This window comes from Ictidomys tridecemlineatus, unplaced genomic scaffold (assembly GCF_052094955.1).
Source record: "Ictidomys tridecemlineatus isolate mIctTri1 unplaced genomic scaffold, mIctTri1.hap1 Scaffold_926, whole genome shotgun sequence".
NCBI lineage: Eukaryota > Metazoa > Chordata > Mammalia > Rodentia > Sciuridae > Ictidomys > Ictidomys tridecemlineatus.
This window is the reverse complement of record NW_027526150.1, coordinates 129,745-154,335: the sequence shown is the minus strand read 5'-3', so window position 1 is coordinate 154,335 and position 24,591 is coordinate 129,745. Positions and strand designations below refer to the sequence as shown.

At 45.3% G+C, this 24,591-nt stretch overlaps 1 protein-coding gene across 1 annotated transcript; it reads right to left on the bottom strand.

Annotated features, from left to right (window-relative positions):
• Positions 1 to 81: 81 nt before the first annotated feature.
• On the bottom strand, positions 82 to 22,781 carry LOC101976850 (arylsulfatase D). Its single transcript, XM_078037637.1, is given in 10 exon segments — positions 82 to 293; positions 891 to 1,027; positions 2,351 to 2,451; positions 2,454 to 2,767; positions 3,383 to 3,502; positions 4,216 to 4,234; positions 4,801 to 4,903; positions 7,704 to 7,853; positions 8,839 to 9,052; positions 22,700 to 22,781. Coding segments are annotated over 10 exon segments (1,452 nt in total).
• Positions 22,782 to 24,591: the final 1,810 nt, after the last annotated feature.

Genomic DNA, 24,591 nt, shown 5'->3' with positions numbered 1-24,591 from the left:
GAGGGCTTTAGTGTGGAGAAGGTGGAAGGTGTCAGAGAGAGCGCCCACACGGGTCCCAGCTGGGGGCATGCACTTCCCATTCTATGCACAAGCCACCTTGTACTGGACCGTCAGAGAAAGAGCCCCCTGCCCAGAGACCACAGGGACATGTGTGATCACGGTGCTATGACTGTCGTACCCAGGTCTGCTTAGCACCGCGTCACCTCGAAAACCAGGAGAGACTTGCAAAGAAATATCCAGGACGTCGTCAGCAGGCATGGTTTTGATGTGCAGTGCCGGTGGGGTCAAGTGCCCTAATAAAAGGGTGAGAGGGTGGCTGGGGCGGGGAAAAGCCATGACAGATTCCAGCCCATATGGAAAAAACCACAACAAATAGCAGCAAAGTTTATGATGGCCATGATCAGAAGAGCACGGGACACCTGCAAACCCAGCAGTATCTCCCTGCACCGTGGTGACCAGCGGTCCTTCCTACCCCTAAAGGCACAGAGGCCAATTCACGAGGGATGTGAGCTGCTGTTCTCCTTGGGGACATGTGCCTCTCACGTAGTTCAGATGTCAGGATATTCGTGCAAGGACATGTCACCTGACCTGCGAGGGCTTCCACGTCTCCAGGAAACCCTCGCAGATGGAAGAGTCTACAAGTTCTTGCTTCTCTCTAGCGTGTCCCCAAGCCCTGAAAGCAGAGCCCTTTTCCTCCACGATGCTGAAAGCTAACGTTTTCTCTCTGCTTCCTGTAACGACTAAGGGTGACGCTGAATGACAGCTTCTCACAAAACTAACTGCTAACGAAATGATTGGTTTTGTGCAAAATTAGACTATCACTGGGAAGAAGTGAACAAACAAGTGACACGAGTGAGGTGTACTCTCCCCCGTTTTTGATCTTGACTTACCTACAAACCACTCCATCCCCTCCACGTTGTCTCTGTATAAACCATGGCAGCTTCTCCTGAGGAAGGCTTTCAAGGTCAACAGAGGAGTGTGGACGTGCAGCCGGGACACAAAGAGGAGAAAGGGCCTGTCCTTGTTTGTAAAATTAGAAAACCACTGGAATTATGGACAGGAGATGATGGTGTCCACAGTGGACCTTGAATGTGCTGCGTCCGTGACCTGGGTTCACCTGCTGGGATTTCACTGTGAGGGGTCCCCTCATAAACTCATGAGTGAGACCATGCAAGAAAGTTCACAGGTAAAATGATTAGATTATGAGAGGTGTGACCTAGAAGTGGATTAATTCACTTGGATGAACTCACTGGGTTGTGACTGTAGCACGTGGGGTGTGGCTGGAGGAGGGAATCCCTGGGCTGTGCCTTTGGGGTCTCTATCCTGTCCCTGGTGAGCAGAGCTCTCTCTGCTTCCTGGTGCCCTGTCCTGAGCTGCTCTCCTCCTCCAGGGCCTTCCACCATTTTGTTCTGCTCCCCTTGGGCCAGAACCATAGAGTCAGTTGACCAACCATGGACTGAACCTTGGAAACCATGAGCCCCAAATAAACTCTTCCTCCTCCAAATGTTCTTCTTGGGACCTTTGGTCACAGTGGCAATTTTGTCTGAGTAAATCAATATCCATGGTCAGTATACTACAGGAAGATATTTTGAGAGGGAGCGATGGGACACCCCACCCACCCACCCTGTGTTTCAGAACATTGCCATCATTATTATTTTATTATTAGGTGCTGCTAATTTCTGACTTTCCCTAATTTATAAATTAAATATCTTCATAGGTATGTACGCATAGGGAAATAGTTATATATTATACTATGTGTATGAATATTTATTTATTACTTATATATGAATGATTGGGTACTCTCTGGGGTTTCAGGCATTCCCTGGGCCTTGGAAAGAGTCCCTGATGCACGACAACTACTTGGATACTTTCCAGTGCAACCCGGTAACTCAACGCAGAGATCCAAGTGTGGAAACCAATTCATACAAAGAGGTTGGACCTTTCCTTTTTCTTTTCTTTTCTTTTTTTTTTTTTTTTAGCACCAGAGATGGAACCCAGGGGTGCTTCACCACTGAGTCCCTTCCCCAGTCCTTTTGATATTTTATACAGACAGAGTCTCACTGAGTCTCTTATGGCCTCTCTCAGTTGCTGAGGCTAGCCTCCTACTTGCCATCCTCCTGCCTCAGCCTCCCCAGCTGCTAGGATGACAGACATGGGCAAAGTGACTCCATAAAGAAATCCTTCAGCATATACACTGTGGAATACTATGTAGCCATGAAGAAGGATAGCTTCCTTTCATTTGTGAATGAAGTGTGAGTTTGGACCTTTTCAATGCTCCTGCTGCTATGGGACCCCAGGGTAGCTCATGGCTCAGAAACTGCCCCCCACCCCGGATCGTGAGGGTCTCCACCTTTGAATGTAGGCCGTGGCTTCCTGCAGCATCCGTCTGGTGGTGCTCCCCACATCCATGGGCTGCTCGGTGACCTGGTGGTTCCGCATGAGCACACAGTTTTCCAGAGTCGCAGGAACCCACAGCTGGAGAACCACATGGTGAAGACGAGGCTGGCTGTGCGCCCAACTGCAGTCTAGGGATCCGAGAGGAGGCCACTGAGTTTGGCAGCCATGTGTGTCAGGACGCCCAGAGCCAGGATTCGGGTGTAGCGGCTGAACCGGGCAGCCACTGTGATCCCCAGCTCTGGGGGCCTGTCAGGGTCGCAGTTGTTAATCAGGGTGAAGGGCAGTCAATATAAGTAGTGGAAGCTATGGTTCAGCGGGTGGTGGCAGTGGTCACCGCGGGACTCGCAGCTCACGCCCTGGTGCCACTTTCCTGCGAGTGGGGGTGGGTGGTCAGCCACACAAAGAGCGCACGCTTTTGTCTGGGAAAAAAAACCTCGAGGCCATTTGGATGCAGTAAGGGGAAAGAAAACCTTAAAAGAGCAGATCCTGAATCAGCAGAGGCTATGAGTGACCTCAACCAAGACTTGCTTTTGGTTTTGGGTACCAGGGATTGAACTCAGGGCCACTCGACCCCCGAGCCTCATCCCCAACCCTTTTTTGTTTTATTTAGAGACAGAGTCTCGCTGAGTTACTTGGGGCCTCGCTAAACTGCTGAGGTGGGCCTCTAACTTGTGGTCCTCCTGCCTCAGCCTCCCAAGCTACTGGAATTACAAGTGGTGGAGCCAGGCTCTGAAGAGCTTTCTGATTCCTTGGGGCTGAAGAAGATAGACAGGTTCATAAAAGGAAAGAAGGCAAAATATAAATCAAGAACCCCAAACCTCTGCAATGAGGAGAACTTCTGAACTGAAAACCATCCGAGAGGGCTGGAGTGGAGCCAGACACCAACTCAGGAGGCAGAGAAGGATGAAAGTTTTGGTTTTTTTTTCCTCCAGAGGAAATTAGTCCCTTTACATTTGGATGGGAGGGGAATCAGGTGTTCAAATACTTACGAGGCTGATGGCATAGCCTTGTTCCTTTGGGATTTTTGCAAAAGTGGTTTCATTGGCAGGAAGCCCGCCTGAGCCTGCATTCCAGTAGAGGACCAGGTACTCATTGTTGTCCATTCCTGCGGATCCCACAGCAGAGCAAGGTTCATGTTCCCTTTGCCAGGAACAGGTCTTGGGAAAGGGATTCTGAGCACCAGGAAACAGTGGGCAAGAATCTGGCTGTCAGCACTTGGGGAAGGTGGGGAAGTGGTGCTCTAGGTAGGGAATGGGTGCAAATCAGAGAGGTTGTTGAATGTGCTATTGTGCACAGCATGACCCCACCACTGAGCATCATCTGCCTCAATGTCAGCTGCATAAGTTGGACACACCTTGCCTATCATGAGAACCAACCCAGTCTATCTATCTATCTATCTATCTATCTATCTATCTATCTATCTATCTATCTATCTACCTACCATTACCTATCATCCAGGTACCATTACGTTGCATCTATCCCCTTTCTATCCACACATCATTTATCTGTCACCTGTATATGCATTATGCATCTGTCACCTCTATATACCTCTATTACCCATCATTAGCTTTCACCTGTTTCTCTATTATCTATTGACAGGATTACTATCAATTGAGCATCATTAATCCATCTTCCTTCATTGATGGTATCACCATCATCATCTATGGAGCATTGTATCTCACCTGTCAATCACCGTATTTCTGCTTCTCATCCACCAATGATGGTGGTCATCCCGTCCCAGAAGACTCCCTCTGCACAGCCTACCAAGGGCACCTACCTGGCAATTTTATGAGACAAGAGCTGGTACGTGGAAAATACCAGAAGGAAAAGAACATTTCTCCTGTACCAGACATGCACAGATATTTGTGTTGGGTGTTTTTTCCCTGAGCAATTTTTTTCTCTGAGTATCAGCACAATTCCCGCAGAACCTGCAGTGTGCTGTGTGTCCCAGATCAGCTAGGGATGATCTAGACCTCAGTAAAAGGTGTGTGGTTATCTGTGACTCCCATTTGATTAACCCAGGGGTACCTAACCCCTGAGCCCCCTCTGTAACCCTATTTTGCATTTTACTTAGAGACAGGGTCTCACTGAGTTGCTTAGGGCCTCCTTTTGGCTGAGGCTGGCTTTGAACTCGTGATCCTCCTGCCTCAGCCTCCCAACCGCTGGGATGACAGGCGTGTGCCACCATGCCCGGTATTGTGCGTAGGTTTTAACACCCACAGGGGCTGAGGGTCGTGAGGGGTGAGGGCATACGAGGTCCTGTTCGGAGCACACACTGCAGGAAGGTGACAGGATGGGACATTAGCTTTCAATTTCCCAGTATCTGCGGGATCACTACCAAGCTAGAGTGGCGATGGGGTCCAGGCTGCAGCCGGGAGCTGCTGCCCAGGGTCCCGGAGACACCCACCTGATTGGAGTGGCTCTGCTTGGAGTGCAGAGAGGGGGGGCTGCCAGGTGCTGGGTGAGTCTCATGCCCCCCTCCACCAGCCGGTCGATATTGGGGGTCCTGAGAAAATCAGATGAATGTCCCTTGGGAAAGGGCTGGGAATGCTCTGGGCCTCAAACGAGGCCTACATGGAACTTCCCGGGGCTGCGTGGCACCTGTCTTAGTGCGCCCACTTCTCTGAGTTTGCAAAGGACAGATGAGGCTCACCCTGGGCGGTTCCTCCTACAGCCCTCCTCCCACCTCAACTGATGCCAAAGCAACAAAGAGCACCCCAGATTTTGAATTTTGGCTTTGGCCTGGAGGGCTGGCACAGAGACACCTTGCCTGTTTCACTTTCTGGGAGTCATGAATGACAGATGTTGCACAGTGATTATAAAAACGGGCTGTGAGAGATGCTTTTGTCCAGCTGGGGAATGACGTGGGTTCTGAGCCCAGGCAGTCTGGGCTCAGCCAGGACCTTAGGTAGGTTCGGGGTATGAAATGCACATCTGTGTGGTGACATTCTCCTCTTAGGGTGGGTTATGGGGGACCCCTTGTCATAATAACTCTGTGGTTACATCGCAGGGCTTCTTAGAGGAAGATGGACCCCAACAAAATTACATTTAAAGGAAGAGATGACTGATCTCACACACAAAGGCAAAGTTTTTGGCTTTTTCTTATTTTGGGGGGGGAGGGGTGGTATGCAACCCAGGGGGCTTGTATGCTTTAAATATCCCATCAGCATCCACGAAGGGTGCACCCTGAGTTTCCTACCAGGTTTCTCAGGTGCAAAATTCAAAGAGAAGATGAAAAACTTCACCTAAGAGCTTTTGCAGTCAGATGTGCAAAAATAGATTGAAAATCTCACTATAGATGCGAATCCCAAAGGCAGTGACCCAGCCCCTAGAGCTCAAGGAATTCCCCAAGGACTGTCAGATGACAGGTGCTACTCTATTCCCTTCTCCCTTGGAGGAGGCTGCATCTGGTGGGAGCTAAGCTATAAAAACTCAGACCTTGTTCTTCATGCACCTAAAGCTGACTACTCAGTGACCTCCCATAAGAAAAGTTTTGCTCCTCTGAGGACAACTGGAAAAGTGCAGAGACACTGGAGGTGTCCCACTTTGAGATGTGGTGCTATTGGTGAGCAGCAGGTGGAGACCAGAAATGTTGGTCAACATCCTACAATGCACAGGATGGGCCCATCACACAGAGTGATCTGAGCCAGTGTACCACTAGGACCGAGGCTAAAGAACATTGTCAGTCCTTCCATCCATCCATCTACTCACCCTCCCACTCATTCATCCACCATTCAACCATCCATCTATACATACATCCATTCATCCATTCACCCATTTGCACATCCACCCACCCACCCATCCATCCACCTACCCATCAATCCATCCACCCATCCACCCTTCTACCAATTTGCCCATCCAACCACCCATCTGCCCACCCATCCACCCACCAAGCCACCCGTCCATCCATCCATCCATCCAGGCACCCATCTATCCATCCACCCACCCACCCACCTACCTATCCATCCATCCACCCATCTATCTATCTATCCATCCACCCATCCACCCACCATCCACCCATCTATCCATCCATACATCCAGGCAACCATCTATCCATCCATCCATCCATCCATCCATCCATCCATCCATCCACCCATCCATCCATCCATCCATCCATCCAGGCAACCGTCTATGCATCAATCCATCCATCTATCCATCCACCCATCTATCCATCCATCCAGGCAATCATCTATCCATCCTTCCATCCATCCATCCATCCATCCATCTGTCCATCCATCCATCCAGGCAACCATCCATCCATCCTTCCATCCATCTATCCATCCACTCATCTATCCATCCATCCATCCATCCATCCATCCAGGCAATCATCTATCCATCTACCCATCTATCCATCCACCCACCCACCCACCATCCACCCATCTATCCATCCATCTATCCATCCACCCATCGATCTATCCATCTACCATAGTTGGATGGGCAGATAGACAAATGGATGATGCCTGGATGAAAACATGGACAGATGGGTGGGTGGAGGAATGGCTCATTCATAAATAGATAACTAAGATTCTGGCTGATGGATTTGGGGTAAAATTCTAGTGATTTGCTAACCCTGAGAATAAAGGACTCAGAACTGAGTACAATTTTATAAGCCTGTGTGTAACCCTCTACCCAGTTTAGCCAAAATAAGAAAATACCCCACACTCTCTAAGATCCTCTGGCCTCCAAAGACCCCCATTCAGACCTTCTCCTGGCCACCATTTTGGCCCTGGCTCCCCCACACCCCACTAAGACATGTGTTTTGCCCTAGTCTCCAGACATACTGGGGATCAGGGTTTCTGTGAACACAGGATATGCGAGTATCTTTTGGACTCACATCTTTCAAATCCTTTGGGTCTGAACCCAGTGGTGGCATTTCTGGGTCATATTGTGATTCAATCTTAAGCTTTTGAGGGGCCACTATATTGTTCGCCAGGGGCCACCTGGAGCCCCAGGAGCTGGAGAGGCAGGAGGAGCCTCCCTGGAGTCTATGGAGGGAGCTCAGCCTGGGACTCTGGTCTCAGCCTTCGCCCTTCAGGGCTGGGTGAGGGGTGGTGGTGCCTGGATTACATTTAAGTCTCTGTGTTTTAGGTTATTTACTACAGCAGCCCCAGAAAACCCTTACATACCCAGCAGGGCCTCAAGTCGTTTGAGAGGGCTAAGACCCTATTTTTACTGTTGGAAAATAATCATTTTTGGTGCTGAGTTCTGCAGCACTAAGAAATTTCATTTGCACTGGACGATTTTAAGTGAATTATTCCACGAAACTGCACACAAGGCAGCACCCCACCACCCAAACCGCACTCTACCTCAGTGTAAGGTTCCCATAGCAACCAACTTCCCTGATGCCCAGAGCATCTGCCAAGATCAGCAGGATGTTTGGCTTGAAGGCGTTCGGTGATTTCTGCTCACAGGTCTGCAGAAGCCAACATACAAGGAGGAGAAGCAGGGTGGAGTCCCTGCAGAGGAAATAAATGTACAGGATTTGGCATGCAAAATTTACACCATGCATATGTAGATGTCAGGGGTCTGATGAGGAATTGAACCGAACTCCTATGATGCCAACTGCGCTCCAAGAGAATTATCCAGTTGTGGGAAGCCTCTGGTTTTGCAAGGAATCCAGCAGCCCAAAGAAAACCAGAGTGGAGTCCCTACTGCTAATGGCCAATCAAGACCAAAGCTGAGAGAGGCCCATTTCCTCCCTGCACCAAAACTGGAGATTCTCAGCAAGCAATCAGACACTGAGCCCTCCTAATAAGAAAGTCCCCTCCAATTTAACACCATGCAAACAGCGGAAGTCCCCTCTTTATCCTCTGGGGACACATTCCAAAAATCTCAGAGGATGTTGAAAGTTCAGCTAGTACCTAACCCTAAATAGACTATACTTTTCCAGTATATATAGATGCCTGTCATAACGTATAATTTATAATCCAGGCAGGGCACTAGCAGAACCAGACTCACAGGGACACTAGGATTTTAAACCACAGATGGGGGATTCAAAGCAACCCCAGAGATGCAGTGCAGCCGGCAGAGAAGAGAGTCCCTGAGCCTCTGAACAGGGGGCCAGGCGCCCCACCGCCCCAGCGACTACTAGGAGCTTCACTGATGGGTCCTGGGCTCCACCAGCCCCAGGACCCAGAGGGACTCAGCTATCCAGGACACGCTGGGGGTGGGGCAACGCGGGAGAGCAGGTGGGGCGGAGTCACTGTGACGTCACAATGTGGGGGGAGGGTAGCCGGAGGAAAGGGGAGGGAGCTGCCATAGACCTTGTGCGCTCTGGGGCTGGGGGACTAGAGGCTGGTCCCACTGCTGGAGGATCCAGCCGTGCAAGGGCGCAGTGGGCAGACTGGAAGACCCAGGGCGGGACTGGCGTGTCCTAGCGCTGGGAGGGGGGGTCAGCTGTGGCGGGGGGGGCGGGAATGAGGGAAAGTCAAGGGTCCGCACCCTGCGGTTTTTAGCGGCGGTGGGGGAGGGTCATAAGGCCCTGCACAGTTGCGCTGGGGCGGGATGGGGGACTTGGGGGCCAAGAGCAGGGCGGGGCGTGTCCTAGAGTGGGGGTGTAGGCGTGCTGGGGGTGGGCCAGGGACGGGACTGAGTGTTGGGCACCCCGGAGCTGAGGCTGCGAGGGGTACGCGCCCAGGAGCTGGATGGAGCCTTCCTAGGGGGACACAGGGTGGAGGGCGGTGCAAGGGCGTCTTCTAAAGTGCCCAATGGACTGCAGGGGGCGGAGCAAGGGGCGCGTCCTAGAGGGGATACGCTGAGGGTGGAGCAAGGGGCGTGCCTCAGTTTGAGCGGGCAACACATAGCTGAGGCTGGGAGTGGACGTGCCCAGGAGCCCACCAGGGTCTGTCTAGGGGGAGACTAGGCCTTAAAGTGGGGTGGCGCAAGGGGTGTGCCCTAGGATGGGGGGACTGGACATGCTGGGGGCGGGCCTTAGTGTTGGGCACAGCGGAGCTGCCTCAAGGTGGACACTTGTCCCAGGAGCGAAGTGGGGAGTGACTTAGGAGGGGAAGGGGCAGCGCAGGGGTCTAGTGGCGGCCCTAGTGTTGGAGGCACTGTCAGTGCTGGGGGGAGGGGAGAGAGGCCCTGGAGCGGGACAGCAGTGGCTTAGACTGTTCCTGGGGACTCCCCAGCAGCATCAGGGAGGGGGCGCGGTGTGTGTGTGTGTGTGGGGGGGACTCAAGCCGAGCTCCAAGTCGGGACCAGGTGGAATACAGGAAGTGATAGGGCCAGACGGCCATATGGGGAGGGGACTGGACAGGAGTCTCAGCCAGGGTCAGGACCGTGTTGTGTGAGGGACAGGATTTTGTCTTAGAGTGACAGGCCATGGCTGGGGGTGGGGACCAGGACGGGACACGGAAGACTACGAATTTATTGGGGGGACACGGGCATCGGGCTGCATGTCTTAAAAAATGTGTATGTGGAGGGTGTCACAGCCGTGTCAGGGTGGGGCAGGGGACATGCCTTATAGAGATTGTGGGACTTGGCCCTGGGGAGGGGTCCTGGCTCCGAATGGGAGGGGTCAGAGCAGGTCTTAGTGGGGGGACACCTCAGCGCAATTGTGCCGACCTGGTGTGGGGGACACAGGTCATGAGGGGGCAGGGAGCGGGTCTTGGAGAGGTTCCTAGGCCCGAGGGTCTCAGCATGGGGAGATGTGTCACTCCCCACGACCCGGGAGCAGCCCCGCCTTAGTCGCAGGTGCAGTTTCCAGGGGATCAACCCGGGCCCCGCCTCCTGGTTGGCCTGCGCCCCCTCCTCCTGCTCCGCCCCCCACCTCCTTGTGCGCCCCACCCCAGCGCTGCTTTCTGGGCCACAAAGAGAATGCGCCTGGGGCTGGATTTTGGTGACTCGCCATTTCTGAGCGCCTTGGCTTCCTTCCCAGGGTCTTGAGCTCGTCCCCTCCCCAGGCCTGAGTGGCTCAGTCCCCGGGTCCCAAGTACCTGGCGGTGGCCTAGGCACGTCCCCTGGGCCTGCGAGGGCACCTCTGTGTGGATCTCATGGTTGTGCGCTGGCACCGAGGAAGGACCTTGACCCCAGATCTGGGCGCAATCCTGCCTGGGCTGGTGTCTCCACCCACGGGGCTGCTGGGCGCGCTCCTGGACCCTGGTGGTTCACTTCATCCGATTAACCTCCCAATTCTGGGCCTCGGGAGTGGCGCCTGGAAACAGGTTCTCCAGGGTCTCCACCTCCTGGTGAAGCTGGGGCTTCTGCAGCTGCTTATTCTAGATGGGGCACAAGCAGGATGATTCCCAAGGCAGCCAGGGCAGCTTAGGGAACACCTCCTTTTTTTATTATTCCTTCCAAGGGTCTTGGGACAGCCCCACCCCCCCCTCATAGAATTGGTGGGAATTCAGCTCCACCAGGTTCCGCATTTGTAATCTCTAGGGGGCTAGACTCTTGCTCCTTTGTGCATGCAGGGTCTGGGGTGAAGCCAGAATTAAACAAGTCAGTCTAGACAGGGAAAAGGGGTACGGCCAATTTTGATGAGTCTGGCAAGTTGGAGACTTCCCTGAGGGATTGAAATGTCAATTCCTTCAGTGCCCTTCCTCCACCCTTATCCAGAACCTGCCCTTGAGCCAATCCGCTGTTAAGATATCTTGTCCCTGGAATCGCCCCTTTCTACTGGGAGCTACAAGGTTTTTGATTAATGTGTCCTTGGCTGCTCCATCCTGTCCTTCCCCCTTTAGCTCTTCTGGTTCCCAACTTTTAAGCAGCTCAGGAGCATCCCTGGGCCTACGGAGCTCTTAATGCTTAATGCTTAAGTGCAGTTAGTGCAGCTGCCACTCTTCAAGACCCAGGTGAAGGGCTTCCCCGCCTAGGCAGCTCTCAATCACCTGTTCAGTACAGAGCAGGCATGTTGGGTTCTGCTGAAGTGACTTCCCAGTTCTTTTTTTTTTAATTTCTCTTTTTTTACTGGGATTTTTTACAATCAGGAGTTTGTGAAGGGGTTCCTGTCATCCACTGTCTGACAGGGTCACAGTGTGGGGGATGCTGTGGCAGGGCCACACCATCTGGAAACCGAAACCATGGGGAATGTTAAGTGTTTTGTTTATGATCCTCCTGATATGGAGAAGAGGGCCTCCGTCAATCAATAATGCAGGAAAATTCCCAGAATGAGACCAAGGACACAATTGAGCCAGGCCCCAAGGTGTGTTTCAATCACTCTCAGGGTGCAAAAATAGTGTTATTCCTTAAGAAACTCACAGGGGAAAGATGACCAATCAAAGTTCCCAAGAAAAGCCTAATCCACAAGAAATGTTTATCCCAGGGTTAACAATGTACACTAATGTCCCCCTCCCTTCCAAAGTCACAACCTCTACAATAGACTAGTTACAAAAAAAAAAAAAAAAAAAAAAACAATCACTGTGCCAACAAGGACCACCCTATGTAACTGGCTTAATTAAAGGAAGATTATAGTATTCCCCTCGAGGACAAGAGGCTAATAAAAATACATTCCCCCCAATTAACACCCCTCCTCTGCCTCACACAGGAATTCATGATGAAAGTGGAAAACACAGAGTTAATATCAATGGCAAATGGGTTGAAATGCAGAACCTGCCCTTTAGTTAAAAGATTAAGAAGACATGAAATTTGGTGGGCTTTGACCAAGGATCAAGGAAACTTTAAGAAAACAGTTAAATAGGTCATACATAAAAAAGGAAATTACTTTGGAAATTAAAAATAGAATAATGTAAAATTAATATAGATACATTTTAGAGTCACTTCGGAATAATAGGCTTTCACTATTTCAAGTGTGTTCCACTATTTGAAGTGTGTTTTACTGGGACTTTAGATTAAAAGTAAGAAAGCTTACTAATGATTATAGGTGTGCTTTAAAGTTAAAGGTTAATGAAGTAATTATACATATGATTTAAAGTTAAAAGTTAATAATAGACCAGGAGACATGTAGTTGAGTAGTATAGTGTTATGGGCCAGGTTATATGGGCAATGACCAAACAGACTCCATTTTACCCCGAGACTTCATATCATGTAAGAAATGCTTCTTCCATGCTCAGGCTTGGGTCTGTTCCTTGCAGAGACAGTTATAGGTCCTGCAGGGAGCTTTCCCTGGCTGCCCAGCTAAATTTTGTCCATTTGGACAGAACTGGGAATTGGTGTGTTTTCTGAGTCACCTGCCCCACAACAGTGTGCACCTAGTGATTAAGGTGAAAATGTAAATAATTAATCCTGATTGTCAAAGGTTACAGGAAAATATTCTAAACCATGTCCTCAATATATCTTAGATAATCAATATTTCAGAAAAGATTGTGACTCTTGAAAAGTATGGACATCAAATAAGTTTGGGGCTTTGAGACTATTAACTACCTGGAAAGATATCTACAAAAATAATATAAAAATAAATGCCCTCCTAAGGGCAGCAGATTCCTTTTGAAGGCTGCTCAGAATTTGCAACCTGCACTCCTTCAGCACCACATAAAAATAAATAAAAATTAAATAAAGGTATTGTGTCCAACTACACCTAAAAAATTAAAAAAAAAATAGGAACAGAGTAATACTGAGACAATCTCATTGAGTATGTTTGTTTCTCTGTGCACCATATCGCCCCTTGACATGTCTTGAAAACGTTTCAATATCTTGCTGAACCTCACTCCTCAACCTGGGCCAATAGCTGTTTTGTTTCAAGGATGAGGCCTCCTTGGTCCATGCCCCAGAGACACCCTCATGAATACAAGCAAATCATTGGCCTCAGCCCACAGGTGAAGGGAGACTGTCCCAAGTCTCCACGGAGTTTCCTACAATGTGAGGATGAAGAGGAGCAAGGAAAAGGTACATGTGCTTGAAAAAGAGTCAAGAAGTTTAAATAAAACCCAGAAAGTGACTTGTTCATTAAACACGGGTTAGCAAGGCAGTGAGATTTGAGGGTGGGGGTAATTAAACATATTTAAGCCATTTCAATGTTTATATCATTCTTCATGTGGAAGGAGAATTGTTTTCTTCAGAAATAGATATGAAGTGGAGTTTGAGGACAAGTGGTTAAATGTTAGTCACAGCATTCAGCAGAAATCCTGGGGCAGCAAACTCAGAAAATAGGAAGAGTTTGCAGCCCACTCAGAAATGCACCCTGTGGCTGGGCAGAGAGACGCAGTGCTTTGACAGACAGCTGAACTCCCAGAGTCCAAGTTCACATTAAGGATGTGATTCCTATTTTCTACTTGGATTCTGAATTATTTTCTTTCTGTTATTATTTTTTTCTACATTAAATTTGCTCTGAGTGATGATTGATTCAAGACTCCCATTATAATCTTAACTGCTTTCTGCTTGCTAAATGACCTTCTATGAATCTTCATGATTTCATTTAAATACTTGGGGATTATTTCCCAAGTACTAGGTACTGTTTTTATACAAAAATGTACAATGAACTTTTGAAAAGATTTTTTATGGATTCAAATTAGTTACACAGGACAGCGGAATGCATTTGGTCACATGCTACATAGGGGTATTATACCTCCTCATTCTTCTGGTTGCACATGATGTAGAGTTACACTGGTCATGAAATCATATATGTACAAAGGGTAATGACGTCTTATTTATTTTACTTTCAATCTACCCCCATAGCCCCTTCCCTTTGTTCACTTCCCTCTGTCTAATCCAAAATTCCTCTATTCTTCCCAAGAACCTCAACGTTATTGTGAGTTAGATCTGCATATCTGAGAAGACATCTGGCCTCTGATTTCTTGGGACTGGCTTATTTCCCGTAGCATAATATTCTCCATTTCCATCTATTTGCTGGTAAATGCCATCATCTCGTTCTTCTTTTAGGCTGCATAGTATTCCATTCTGTATATATACCAAAATTTCTTTATCCATTCATCTGTTGAAGGGCACAGAGATCAGAGATCCTCCAACCTTTGTGACAAAAATGCCATTGAGTCTGAAAAACCAGCTTGTACCTCAGAGCAAAGCCTGTTCAAAAAAGGGGCATGACCCTTGTCCTTGAAAACACCCACAGAGCACTCCTAGGCATAAATGCACCCTGCTGAGTTGTTTGTCTGCAAACAACAGGAGATATCCGCTGTGCCAGGTGTCTCTGAGTTACTCTAGGTGGGGACCCATAGCAACCCCCTAGCAGCCACCAATCAGCATGAGACAGGGAAAATACCTGAGATGCCAGATGACCCTCCCTATAGTTTATGGTGGTTGATAACATGTTGGAAAACCATGTAGTTCAGCACCTACAACACTAATGGCCTAAACCAACCAGTTCAAATGAATTCCCCTTTGTACTAATCAATCACCGCTACCCAACTTGTTCCCACCATTGAATGTGCTAATCATGTTTTAGAGTTGTTTTATGATTTTCCTGCGGTGTGTGATGATTTGCCAAGAGATGCTATGATGTATGTGAAGTCCCTGCCTTCCCCAAAGAGTGTATAAAACTGCTGCAAACACTGGGCTAGGGGCCTCTCAGCATCACCAGTTGCTGGATGCACACGAAGGACCGAATTAGCTCCCAATAAACACCTCTTTGCTGCTTACATGGACCTTGGTCTCTGGTGGTCTTTTGAGGGTCCTGAATTCGAGCCTAACACGCCTAGGGAAGATTATTGTAATAAACTTCAATTGGGCGTGAATTTTGTTAAATCTTTGTCAATTCTATAATTGTTTTGTAAAAGTCAAATACATTTTTATAAATATATTTTTTTTAAATTTCCCAAAAAGTAAAAGAAAACAGTACACCCCAAATTGACATAAGGATTCAGTGTATTTTCAAAACTTGGAGAGAAATTGACAAGTTCCATAAAACCCACATCAATTTGTGAAGAAAACCAAAACTATGACCCACTCTTTCAAATGCATGACAAAACTCTGTGGTTCAGCAGAGTGACATCAGTTGTTACTATAGAACTACACTGAACAAACCACAAAGTTGTAGCCTGAGATTGGATTCTTATAAACACATGGGAGTATTTGAAGATGGAATCATACACACAACTGTGAACAATTCATTATAGTAAATGGACTACAAACTTCAAATAGGATAGAAGTGTTTCTAAAATGATTCTAGAAGATTCAAAAGTTTTCCTGCAGAATGAGGAAGCTGGAGCCCCAGCACCAGCCACACACTAAATATATAGTCATCCATGGTTAACAAATATATGAAAAAAAAAGTTCAATATCTCTAGCAATTGGAGAAATGCAAGTTAAAACTATTCCCTCTCACTCCAGTCAGGAGGGCAATTCTCAGGAATACAAGTATCATTAAATATTGGCGAGTAGGTGGGGAAAAGGTTCACTCACCTATTGTTGGTGGGACTGCAGATTGGTGCAATCACTCTGGAAAGGAGTGTGGAGATTCCTAAGAAAACTTGAAATGGAACCACCATTTGACCCAGCTATGCCACTTCTCGATTTATATCTAAAGGACTTAAAGATCAGCACACTACAGTGACTCAGCCACAAAAATGTTTATAGCAACTCAATTTATAATAGCTCAACTCTGCAATCAGCCCAGTTGCCCTTCAACAGATGAATGGACAAAGAAAATGTAACACACACACACACACACACACACACACACACGGAGGTTGAGGAGGGAAAAAAAAGGCTATTGGATTAGATAAATGGAAATTATGTTAAGGGAGGGGGATGGTGTAGAAAAGAGAGTAAACTTAATGGGACACATTTTTTATGTTCATATATAACTACAGACCAGGGTAACTCCACATCATGCACAACTAAAAGACTGGGATCCTAATCAGAATAAGTTACACTCCATGTATGTATAAAGTGTTTAAATATACTCTAGTGTCATGGAACACACAGAAATGCAAATACTGAAATTACTCGAATTATCAGGGTGAAAAATAAGAGGGAATTTTGGTGAGCTTGAGAGAGGAAAGATGTCTTAGAATTAGACTGAAGGTACTATCAGGAACCACTTTTAAGACTTTTTTATTTTTTATTTTATTTTCTTGGTATAGAGGATTGAACCTATGGGCACTTAACCACTGATACACATTCCCAGCTCTTCTTTATATTTTATTTAAAGACAGGGTCTCACTGAGTTGCTTCAGGTCTCACTAACTTGCCAAGGCTGGTTTGAAACTCGCAATCCTCCTGAGCCAGCCTTCTGAGCTGATGGGATGATAGGCATGAACCCCTACACCAGCAACAACAGAAAATTTGATAAAGAGTACCTAATCAAGAATTTTCTCTTCAAACACCATAAAGAATGTGAAAATCGTCTCTAGATTGAAGCATTCCAAAATCTATGCATACATCAATATAACGTTATTTTACTAATGAATGTTTTCCAAAGGTTATTTATGTGCTCTGTGCAAATACCCTCATCTCTGAAATCTGGGGGATATTAGAGTAGGTCTTCACTTGCTGCTCAGGTGACACAATCTGAGGCTAACAGGGACCCTAAGAACTCTGCAGCTGTGTGTTCCTGCAAGAGCCTGGCAGGGGTCGCCCTTCCCACACACTTCACCCTTCTCCTGCAGGATTTTCAATTGGAGGAGGAATGATGGGGTCTGACTCTCATTTATGCTTTCACTGCAAGTGAGGATACAGAACAACTCCAAAGCTGAAACCAAGCCTCTTGTGGACAAGACAGCAGGAAGCTAGACTCAGCTCCCTGAAACCTGACCCCTGGCCTCATTTGAATGGCTTCTCCTCAATAAAAGGGTTCAGCCTGTGTGTGTGTGTGTGTGTGTGTGTGTGTGTGTGTGTGTGTGTGTGTGTGTTTGTATTTTCTGAACCTCCTACAGGATCAGATGGCTGTATCTCAGGGGAAGCATTTGTTTATCGCAGAAACAAATCCATCCATGTTCCTGGGATGACCCCCCAAATTTTTCTTCTTGTTCCTGACCAAATAAATTAAAATAAATAAATAAATGTATACACAAGGATCATCAGCTACATCACATGATGTCACATGCAGTCGTGTACTCCTAGTTAAAAACATGTTGAAATGGATCCAAAATATCTTAAGAACCACGTGGTTACATAAAGTTAATCAATTATATACTGTATTTATTTTAGGTTATGCCCTTATCTGCAGAAATATCCAAGGACTTTAACTATATTTTCATTGATATCTCTTTTCTTTTTTAAAAAAATATATATATTTTTTAAGTTGTTGATGGGCCTTTACTTTTTTTTTTATTTATTTGTATGCGGTGCCAAGAATCAAACCCAGTGCCTCATGCATGCCAGGCAAGCGTGCTACCACTGAGCCCCAACCCCAGCCCTCATTAATATTTTTTTTTATCAAGATACAAAGATGATTATTTTTCAGAAATTATTTTCAGAAATTATTTCAAAGTGTAACCAGGAAAAATTCTAAAAGGAATTTCAACAGAGGAGAAGCACACACTGGAGGTCCTAAAAAAAAAGAAATCATCTTTGGGTAAACCAAGATCTTTATATTCTAGATTTTTATGATAAAAATATTTTCCTAAATAGAAATATTTTTATATTATTAATTAGAGAATATAGAAATGTGAAAAAAGGGATTTATATGTACTGGACTGACTAAAAGTTTTAACTGATTAATTCAAGGATATTTCAGGCTATTTCCCTGATTTTACTCTCTATGCTGACACTGAGCTAATATTTTTGTTCATATTTTGACATGATAAAGATCTATTAAAATGTTAAGTTTAATTCCTTTAAGCAAGGTCTTTATTGCCTAATGATTCTTATTGTTTAAGGCAAGGATTAATTTGGGTGAATAAATTCACATCATTGATTAAACACTAAATACATTAAACTGCTGACATAGATTCTAATTTTTACAATTCTCCTTGGAGACTAAATTTGATTGATTCAAAGACTGTCCATTCTTGAATATTTTGTTTGTTGAATCATTTTGAGATCTGGGAATTTTATTAGGACTGAGGTTCTCCAAATTAAAGTTGTATGTTAGTTTTGAGCAATAAAAGTTGCAAACCTTGTTGAAAATTCACAGACATGATAGAAGTTCTCTGATTGGACTATTATCCACAAAATTTGGTAGGATTTATATAATGCTTAATGACATTTTTTAAAAGACCATCGAGAGACACTTATTTAAAGGATAATATTCTGAGACATAAAGATATGTTGAAACCTTCTCTCAGAAAGAGATTGAGGATTCCTTTTAAATTGTTAAGATGGATCAACTAGTATATATATTGGGAAATTACAATAATCAATACAAGGTAAATCTTATCATTAAAATACTTGTACTACTAACTATAACTTAAATTGATGATACTATGGCTTATGCCAAGTCTTTACTCAATTTTATTAAATAAAGAAAAGGGGGAACACAGGACCCTAGAGGCACACACTAGTTCTTACAAAATATTTAATTTTTTTCTTAATTGTAATATTGAGAATCTCAGGGAATATAGCTCAGTTGTTAGGGTGCTTTGCTCACATGTACAAGGCCCTGGGTTCAATCTCAGCACCACCAAAAAAAAAAAATTGAGACTGCTGTTGAATTTACTGAATCATGTTCATTGCTGCTGAACATGATTAAGTAAATTAAATCAGGTTTAAAAGATAGAATTTAAACCGTCATCATGAAAATGACTGAAAAACCTGACATAGGAAGGTAAATCTTCCAACTGCAGAGTTTCCAACCATGCAGCTTCATGAACTTGTCAAGTAAGTAAAAATTATGAAGAAACTTCTATGGACCCATTCTCAGATCTATTTTTTCAATTTGTTTTTTACTTGTAGATGGAAACAATCCTTTTATTTTGTTTATGTTCTCATGTGGTGCTGAGGATCAAACCCAGGGCCTCGCATGTGCTAGGCGAGCGCTCCACCACCGAGCCACCACCCAAGCCCTCAGATCCATTTTTAATGTACATTGTAGTGTAGACTGGAAAGCCCAACCATAAAACTAGATTAATCCTACTGACTGTAGTAGTCAGCTATATGTTGATCCTATGGCAAACAGGATGTCTGGGATTCTATTTGAGGAATAGACACCATACAAGAAACCTAAACCAGACAATTATGCTGCCTTTACAAATTAAGACTACTTATGTGGACAGTTGTCCAAATTGAAAGATTGATGAAATAGAATTTTTCTCTACAGGCCAGTTATGTACACAAGGTATCTACCAATGTAGGGTTGCCCTGATCATTCTACAATAGAAATTGGCACCTTTCCTAAGTATTATTCCTGAGTATTCCTAAGTATTATGCAAATGTCTAGTCAGTACCACACAAGAATTCTAGAAATAGTGCATACATTTAGGCTGGTCTCCTAGAATGGACAAGAACAATTACAGGAGGATGCCTGTCACCTGGAGGTTTTATTGATAATACCCTAACCCTCATGAGATGGCACCCAAAAGGATGTTAGGATGTTTGTCTTCTGCAGTCAGAATATCTACATCACTGACAGACCTAACAGATTCCTTAAATGTGAGAATTAAGAGAAAAGATGATGACTATCCTGTAGCCTGCATGAATACAACTCATCGTAGTAATTGCCAGCTGATATTTCAGAGCTACACTCTGCTGAAGTTAAGGTTCAGGTCTGAAACAGGTGCATGCCAGTTAACCAGACTTAGGCCAGGATCTTTGACGGGACTAATTTAAATATCATTCGTTGCTTCTATGATACAGTCTTTATGGCTCTTTTTCAAAGTTACAACATAGGGATTCTCTTAACGTTGGACTTAAATTACTTCCAAGAGCTTTCTTAGTCAGATAAATGCTGATGGAAAAATTAGAACTGAGTTAAAATGCTCTAAAAAGCCACTGTGGTAAATATTGTGACTGAGCCCTCGGCTCCGTGCTTTGTGGAGAGGCTGAAGCGCCATGCCAAATGAAAATGTCTATGTTACCACTGCCAAGTGCAAGGCTTCCCAATAAAATCGAGAAAAGATGAAGAATCTTCTGGTGAGTGTTTGGCAGAATAATAATAATAATAATAATAATAATAATAATAATAATAATAATAACAACAACAACAACCTGGATCTTTCAAGGTGGTGATGTCCTAGAGATAGTATGTTTTCTACTAATGCTTTTTTTGTTTCATGATGATCTCAGACCAAGAATTCAGTGACTGAAAGATACAATTTCCCAATCGCCTTTAAATATTAAGGAATAGAAAATATGGGCAGAGCCACTCTGAATGACCCCCTGCCTTCCAGTCCTGAAGCAGGAGGCTCTGACCAATCACTACACCAACTCTCTGACTCTCTCTCAGCCCCCCTTCACTTTGAAAACATCCAAAACAGGGGTCTGGCAGGACCCTTCTAATTACTTTTCTGGCCAGAGGTGGGCAGGAGAGTTTCAAATTTAAATTTCCCCTTCGCAGAGAGCACTTGGTAAGCTGTTGGCCTGGCCCTTCTGCCGGAGGAAGAGCCCACCTCAAACTGCAAGCCCTTTGTGGCTATCGTGACCAAGGGGAACCTGGTCTCTCGCAGGGCTTCCCCATACCTCTGTGGGTCTCCCCTTCCTGATCAGAGTCTTGATGGAAGCCAGAGCCCCAACCTGCATTCACACAGGCAGCCAGGAGGGAGATCTGGGGCAAAGTTGGGACTAGTTGGCTCATTATATTTCCTGATCTGGGTCTCAGGTGCGTAGAATTGGACGTTGTTTATATTTTATTTTTTTTCTGATGACCTCTACCTTTGGATAAGATTGCCCATATAATGTCACTGTTGATGTCGTTAGATTTATATCTGTCCTTTTACATTCTATTATGTTTTTTTTGAGGGGGTGGGGACTGGGGATTGAACGCAGGGGCACGCAATCACTGAGCCCCATCCGCAGCCCTATTTTGTATTTTATTTAGAGAAAGGGTCTCACCAAATTGCTTAGGACCTCACCATGGCTGAGGCTGGCTTTGAACTCATGGTCCTCCTACCTCAGCCTCACAATTTGCTGTGACTTGAAGTGTGTGCCACCATGCCTGGCCCTCTGAACTACATGCCCTGAACTACATCTCTATTGCAAGCTTTATTTAGAGACAGAGTGAAGCTAAATCACGGAGGCTGCTCTAGCAGGTTACTGATTTATTTTTTTGTTGTTGTTTGTTTTGTTTTGCTGCTTGTTATTTTTTTTTTGAAGGTTTCTGTTTTTTTTTTTTTTTTTTTTTTTTTTTTTTTTTTTTTTTTTTTTACCGAGAGAATGAACTCATTATAGAGCTGGGACCTCCTGAGAAACTGAGGCAGTGAAAAGACCTTCTCGAACCCTTGATTTTTGCAATCACATCAGAAAGTTTTCAGACGTGTCACCCTGTAACAGACATGAACTTCTTGAAGGGGAAGGGGACATTCTCAAGGGCGACAGTGGGTCCTCTCAGAAAGCAGAGGGACTCTGTGCCTCTTCTGCACTCTAGTTTTATGGGAGTCCCTGGGAAGTTTCCAGAGACTCCTGCCCAGGTGCACTTTTTGACTTTTGACAGCAGGGTGACATCATACTTTCAAGTCTCGAGGGTCATTGCAACTCTATGTCACCTTGGCCCACGCTGAGCCATTCTAATTATATTCTTATCCAAAGAATTATCCTTTCTTCCAAAATTTGGTCTGTGGAAAGAGTCACAAAGTCTGTCCCAACATAGTCACTTGGGTTCCTTTTAGGGAGTTTCCTGCCTGCATTTCTCATGCAGATCACAGGTAGTTTGCTGAATGGGACATCTCATTTCCACTTAGGCCAGGCAGAGCTGCAGGTAAATTGATTTTTGGAAATCATGCATGTGCATGTCAGCACAGTGGGCCCATTTTACAGGATTATTCTCTTAATCATCTGTTCCCACCATTCTTGCGTGTGTCCCCTAGAAGACTAAGAGACAAAGGTATAGAAAAAGCACAGCTTTTACTGACAGTGTTACAGGATGGAACATGTGGGCCAGCAGGCAAGATGCAGTCAGCATTCTATCCTCTGGTTCACAAGGGTCCCCACTTCCCACCCCAGTTCCTCTTTGGCAAAGTACTATGGGGTGCACCACCTTCCAGATCTTTACCTGCATTTCCCTGTGTCCCACTGGGCTGTTTAAAGAAGCAGGCTGCGGGGCAGAGTAGCACAATCCTGAAATCCCAGTGGATTGGGAGGTTAATGCAGGAAAACTGCAAGTTGGAAGCCAGCCTCTGCAGCTTAGTGAGGCCCTAAGCCTCTTAGCCAGACCCTGTGTAAAAGTAAAAAAGAGCTGGAAGTTTGGCTCAGTGGCTAGGCAGCGCGCAGTCAAATCCCTGGTATCAAAACCCCCACATATTTGTATATAAAGCAATACACCCTTAGTTGTCCTCAACTCCCTTTGTCCTTTTGTGCCAGGAAAGTCTTCTTGAATTGAGTGCATTTTGGACCTAGACACTTTTGACTTTACCTAAATCAACACTGCTTCTTTCTCTCTTGGTCAGGGTGACCCCTACCCGACCTCCTGTGGGTCCAGGATGGTTCAGGTGCATGGACTCGGGATCTGCCACATCCACAGTCTGAGGCTGTACATGTGACTCTCCATTTTGCTCTAATTGCCCTCAGGTTGCCTTTCTTATATCTCAATAGTACATTTAAGGCAAAATACTATATTTTCATAACCAGCCATGTTTGGTATTTTATTTAGAGTCAGGCTCTCATTGAGTTGCTTAGCACCTCATTTTTGCTGATGCTAGATTAGAACTAGAAATCCTCCTGTCTTAGCCTCCTGAACCTCTAGGATCACAGGAATGAACAACCATGCTGGGTCTCACCCTCTGATTTGTCAACCTCTTCATTGGATTGATAGTAGCTTGGAGTCACCATCTGGAGTTATTCTCTCAGGCCCATTACAGTTATGCTCACACCCACCTTCTTTGAACCACAATAAAAGGGATGCTCAGTGGCAAAGTGCCCCTGCCCTCAATTCAATCTCTACCATGGGGGACAATAAAGGCACCTGGAATTCAATTCTAGCCCTGGCAGCTATATGACCACTTTTCCACACATTGTGGGAATACGACTTTTTACACAATAGCCCCCCCTTGGCCATGGGCAATATTGTTCAATAGAATGAACTTGGGCCAGTGAGCAGGATGTGATAGACTTCACAAATCCCAAATTAAGAGTAGAGAAAAAAAATTGTACTTAATTTCCAAGAGGGGGATAGACATGACAGACAGTGTTGGCCCCAAGTGGCAATTTTTTATGGTTTATATGCAGGGTTAAGGGACCCAGCTGAGAAGGGTTTTCGTTTCTTTCTGGTTGGACTATCGGTTCAAACCCAGAATGCTGAGAGTGCTGGGTCAGCTCCGGGGGTATGTTGCTTCCTAGGGCTTGTGGCTTTTCTTGAAAACCTTGACATGGAAAGAATACACTGGAGGGGGACTTCCTCCTGACAAAGTGAGGTCAGTCTTTGCAATACAGTGACATGCGTCCAGGTGGCAAGTGAGTGTGAGCTCACAGAGAAGTTATAAGACCACAGATGCCTGAAGCTTAAATCCTACAGATAATACTAAATCCTACATACAATTTCCCCTATCCATACATTCCTATGATTACCCTTTCTATAAAATCTCAAAGTCCTTGTCAGCATCTGAAGACAGGGTAAAAACAGGGTTTTTTTGTCTTCCTGGTGTAGGTGCACTGGTCAAAGTTTCTTTCCTGCTTTGCATCATAATCGTTTCTGTTTGGTTTTGGGTGAACATCTGAACAGACCTGTGGGGTCACCAGAGTCACATTTCTGCAAAAGACTTCCTAACATTTGAAGTAGAACATCGACACTAAGCACAAAGCACCCATTTTATTTCCACAGCATATTGCTGCCCTAGAGGATTGCCTTCTTTCCTCCCCCACCCTTTCTGCTAGGGAGGGAGCCTTGGGCATCAGAGCCAACCCCAGTTGCTTCCTTTTGTAGATCAGGAGCCTCCTCAAAGCAACAGAGGGCAGGAGGTCAGGAGAATTACTAAATAGTTTTCAAATAGTTTTCATTTTTTGATATTATATATGGGTCATATAAATGATATCTTTAAAAAGTGTTTCAAAAATTTGGAGACCGTGTCTTTCTAAGTCACTTGAGGTCGCATCAGCTGGGAAAAAAAAAAAAAAAAATATATATATATATATATATATATTTTAATATATATATATTATTTTTCATAATATATATATATTATAGAAAATATTCTGATTAGATGTACTTAGTGTGAGAAATATATATATATATAATATATATAAATATATTATAGAAAATATCCATTTTATATATAGAATATATTATATAAAATACATATTTTATATATA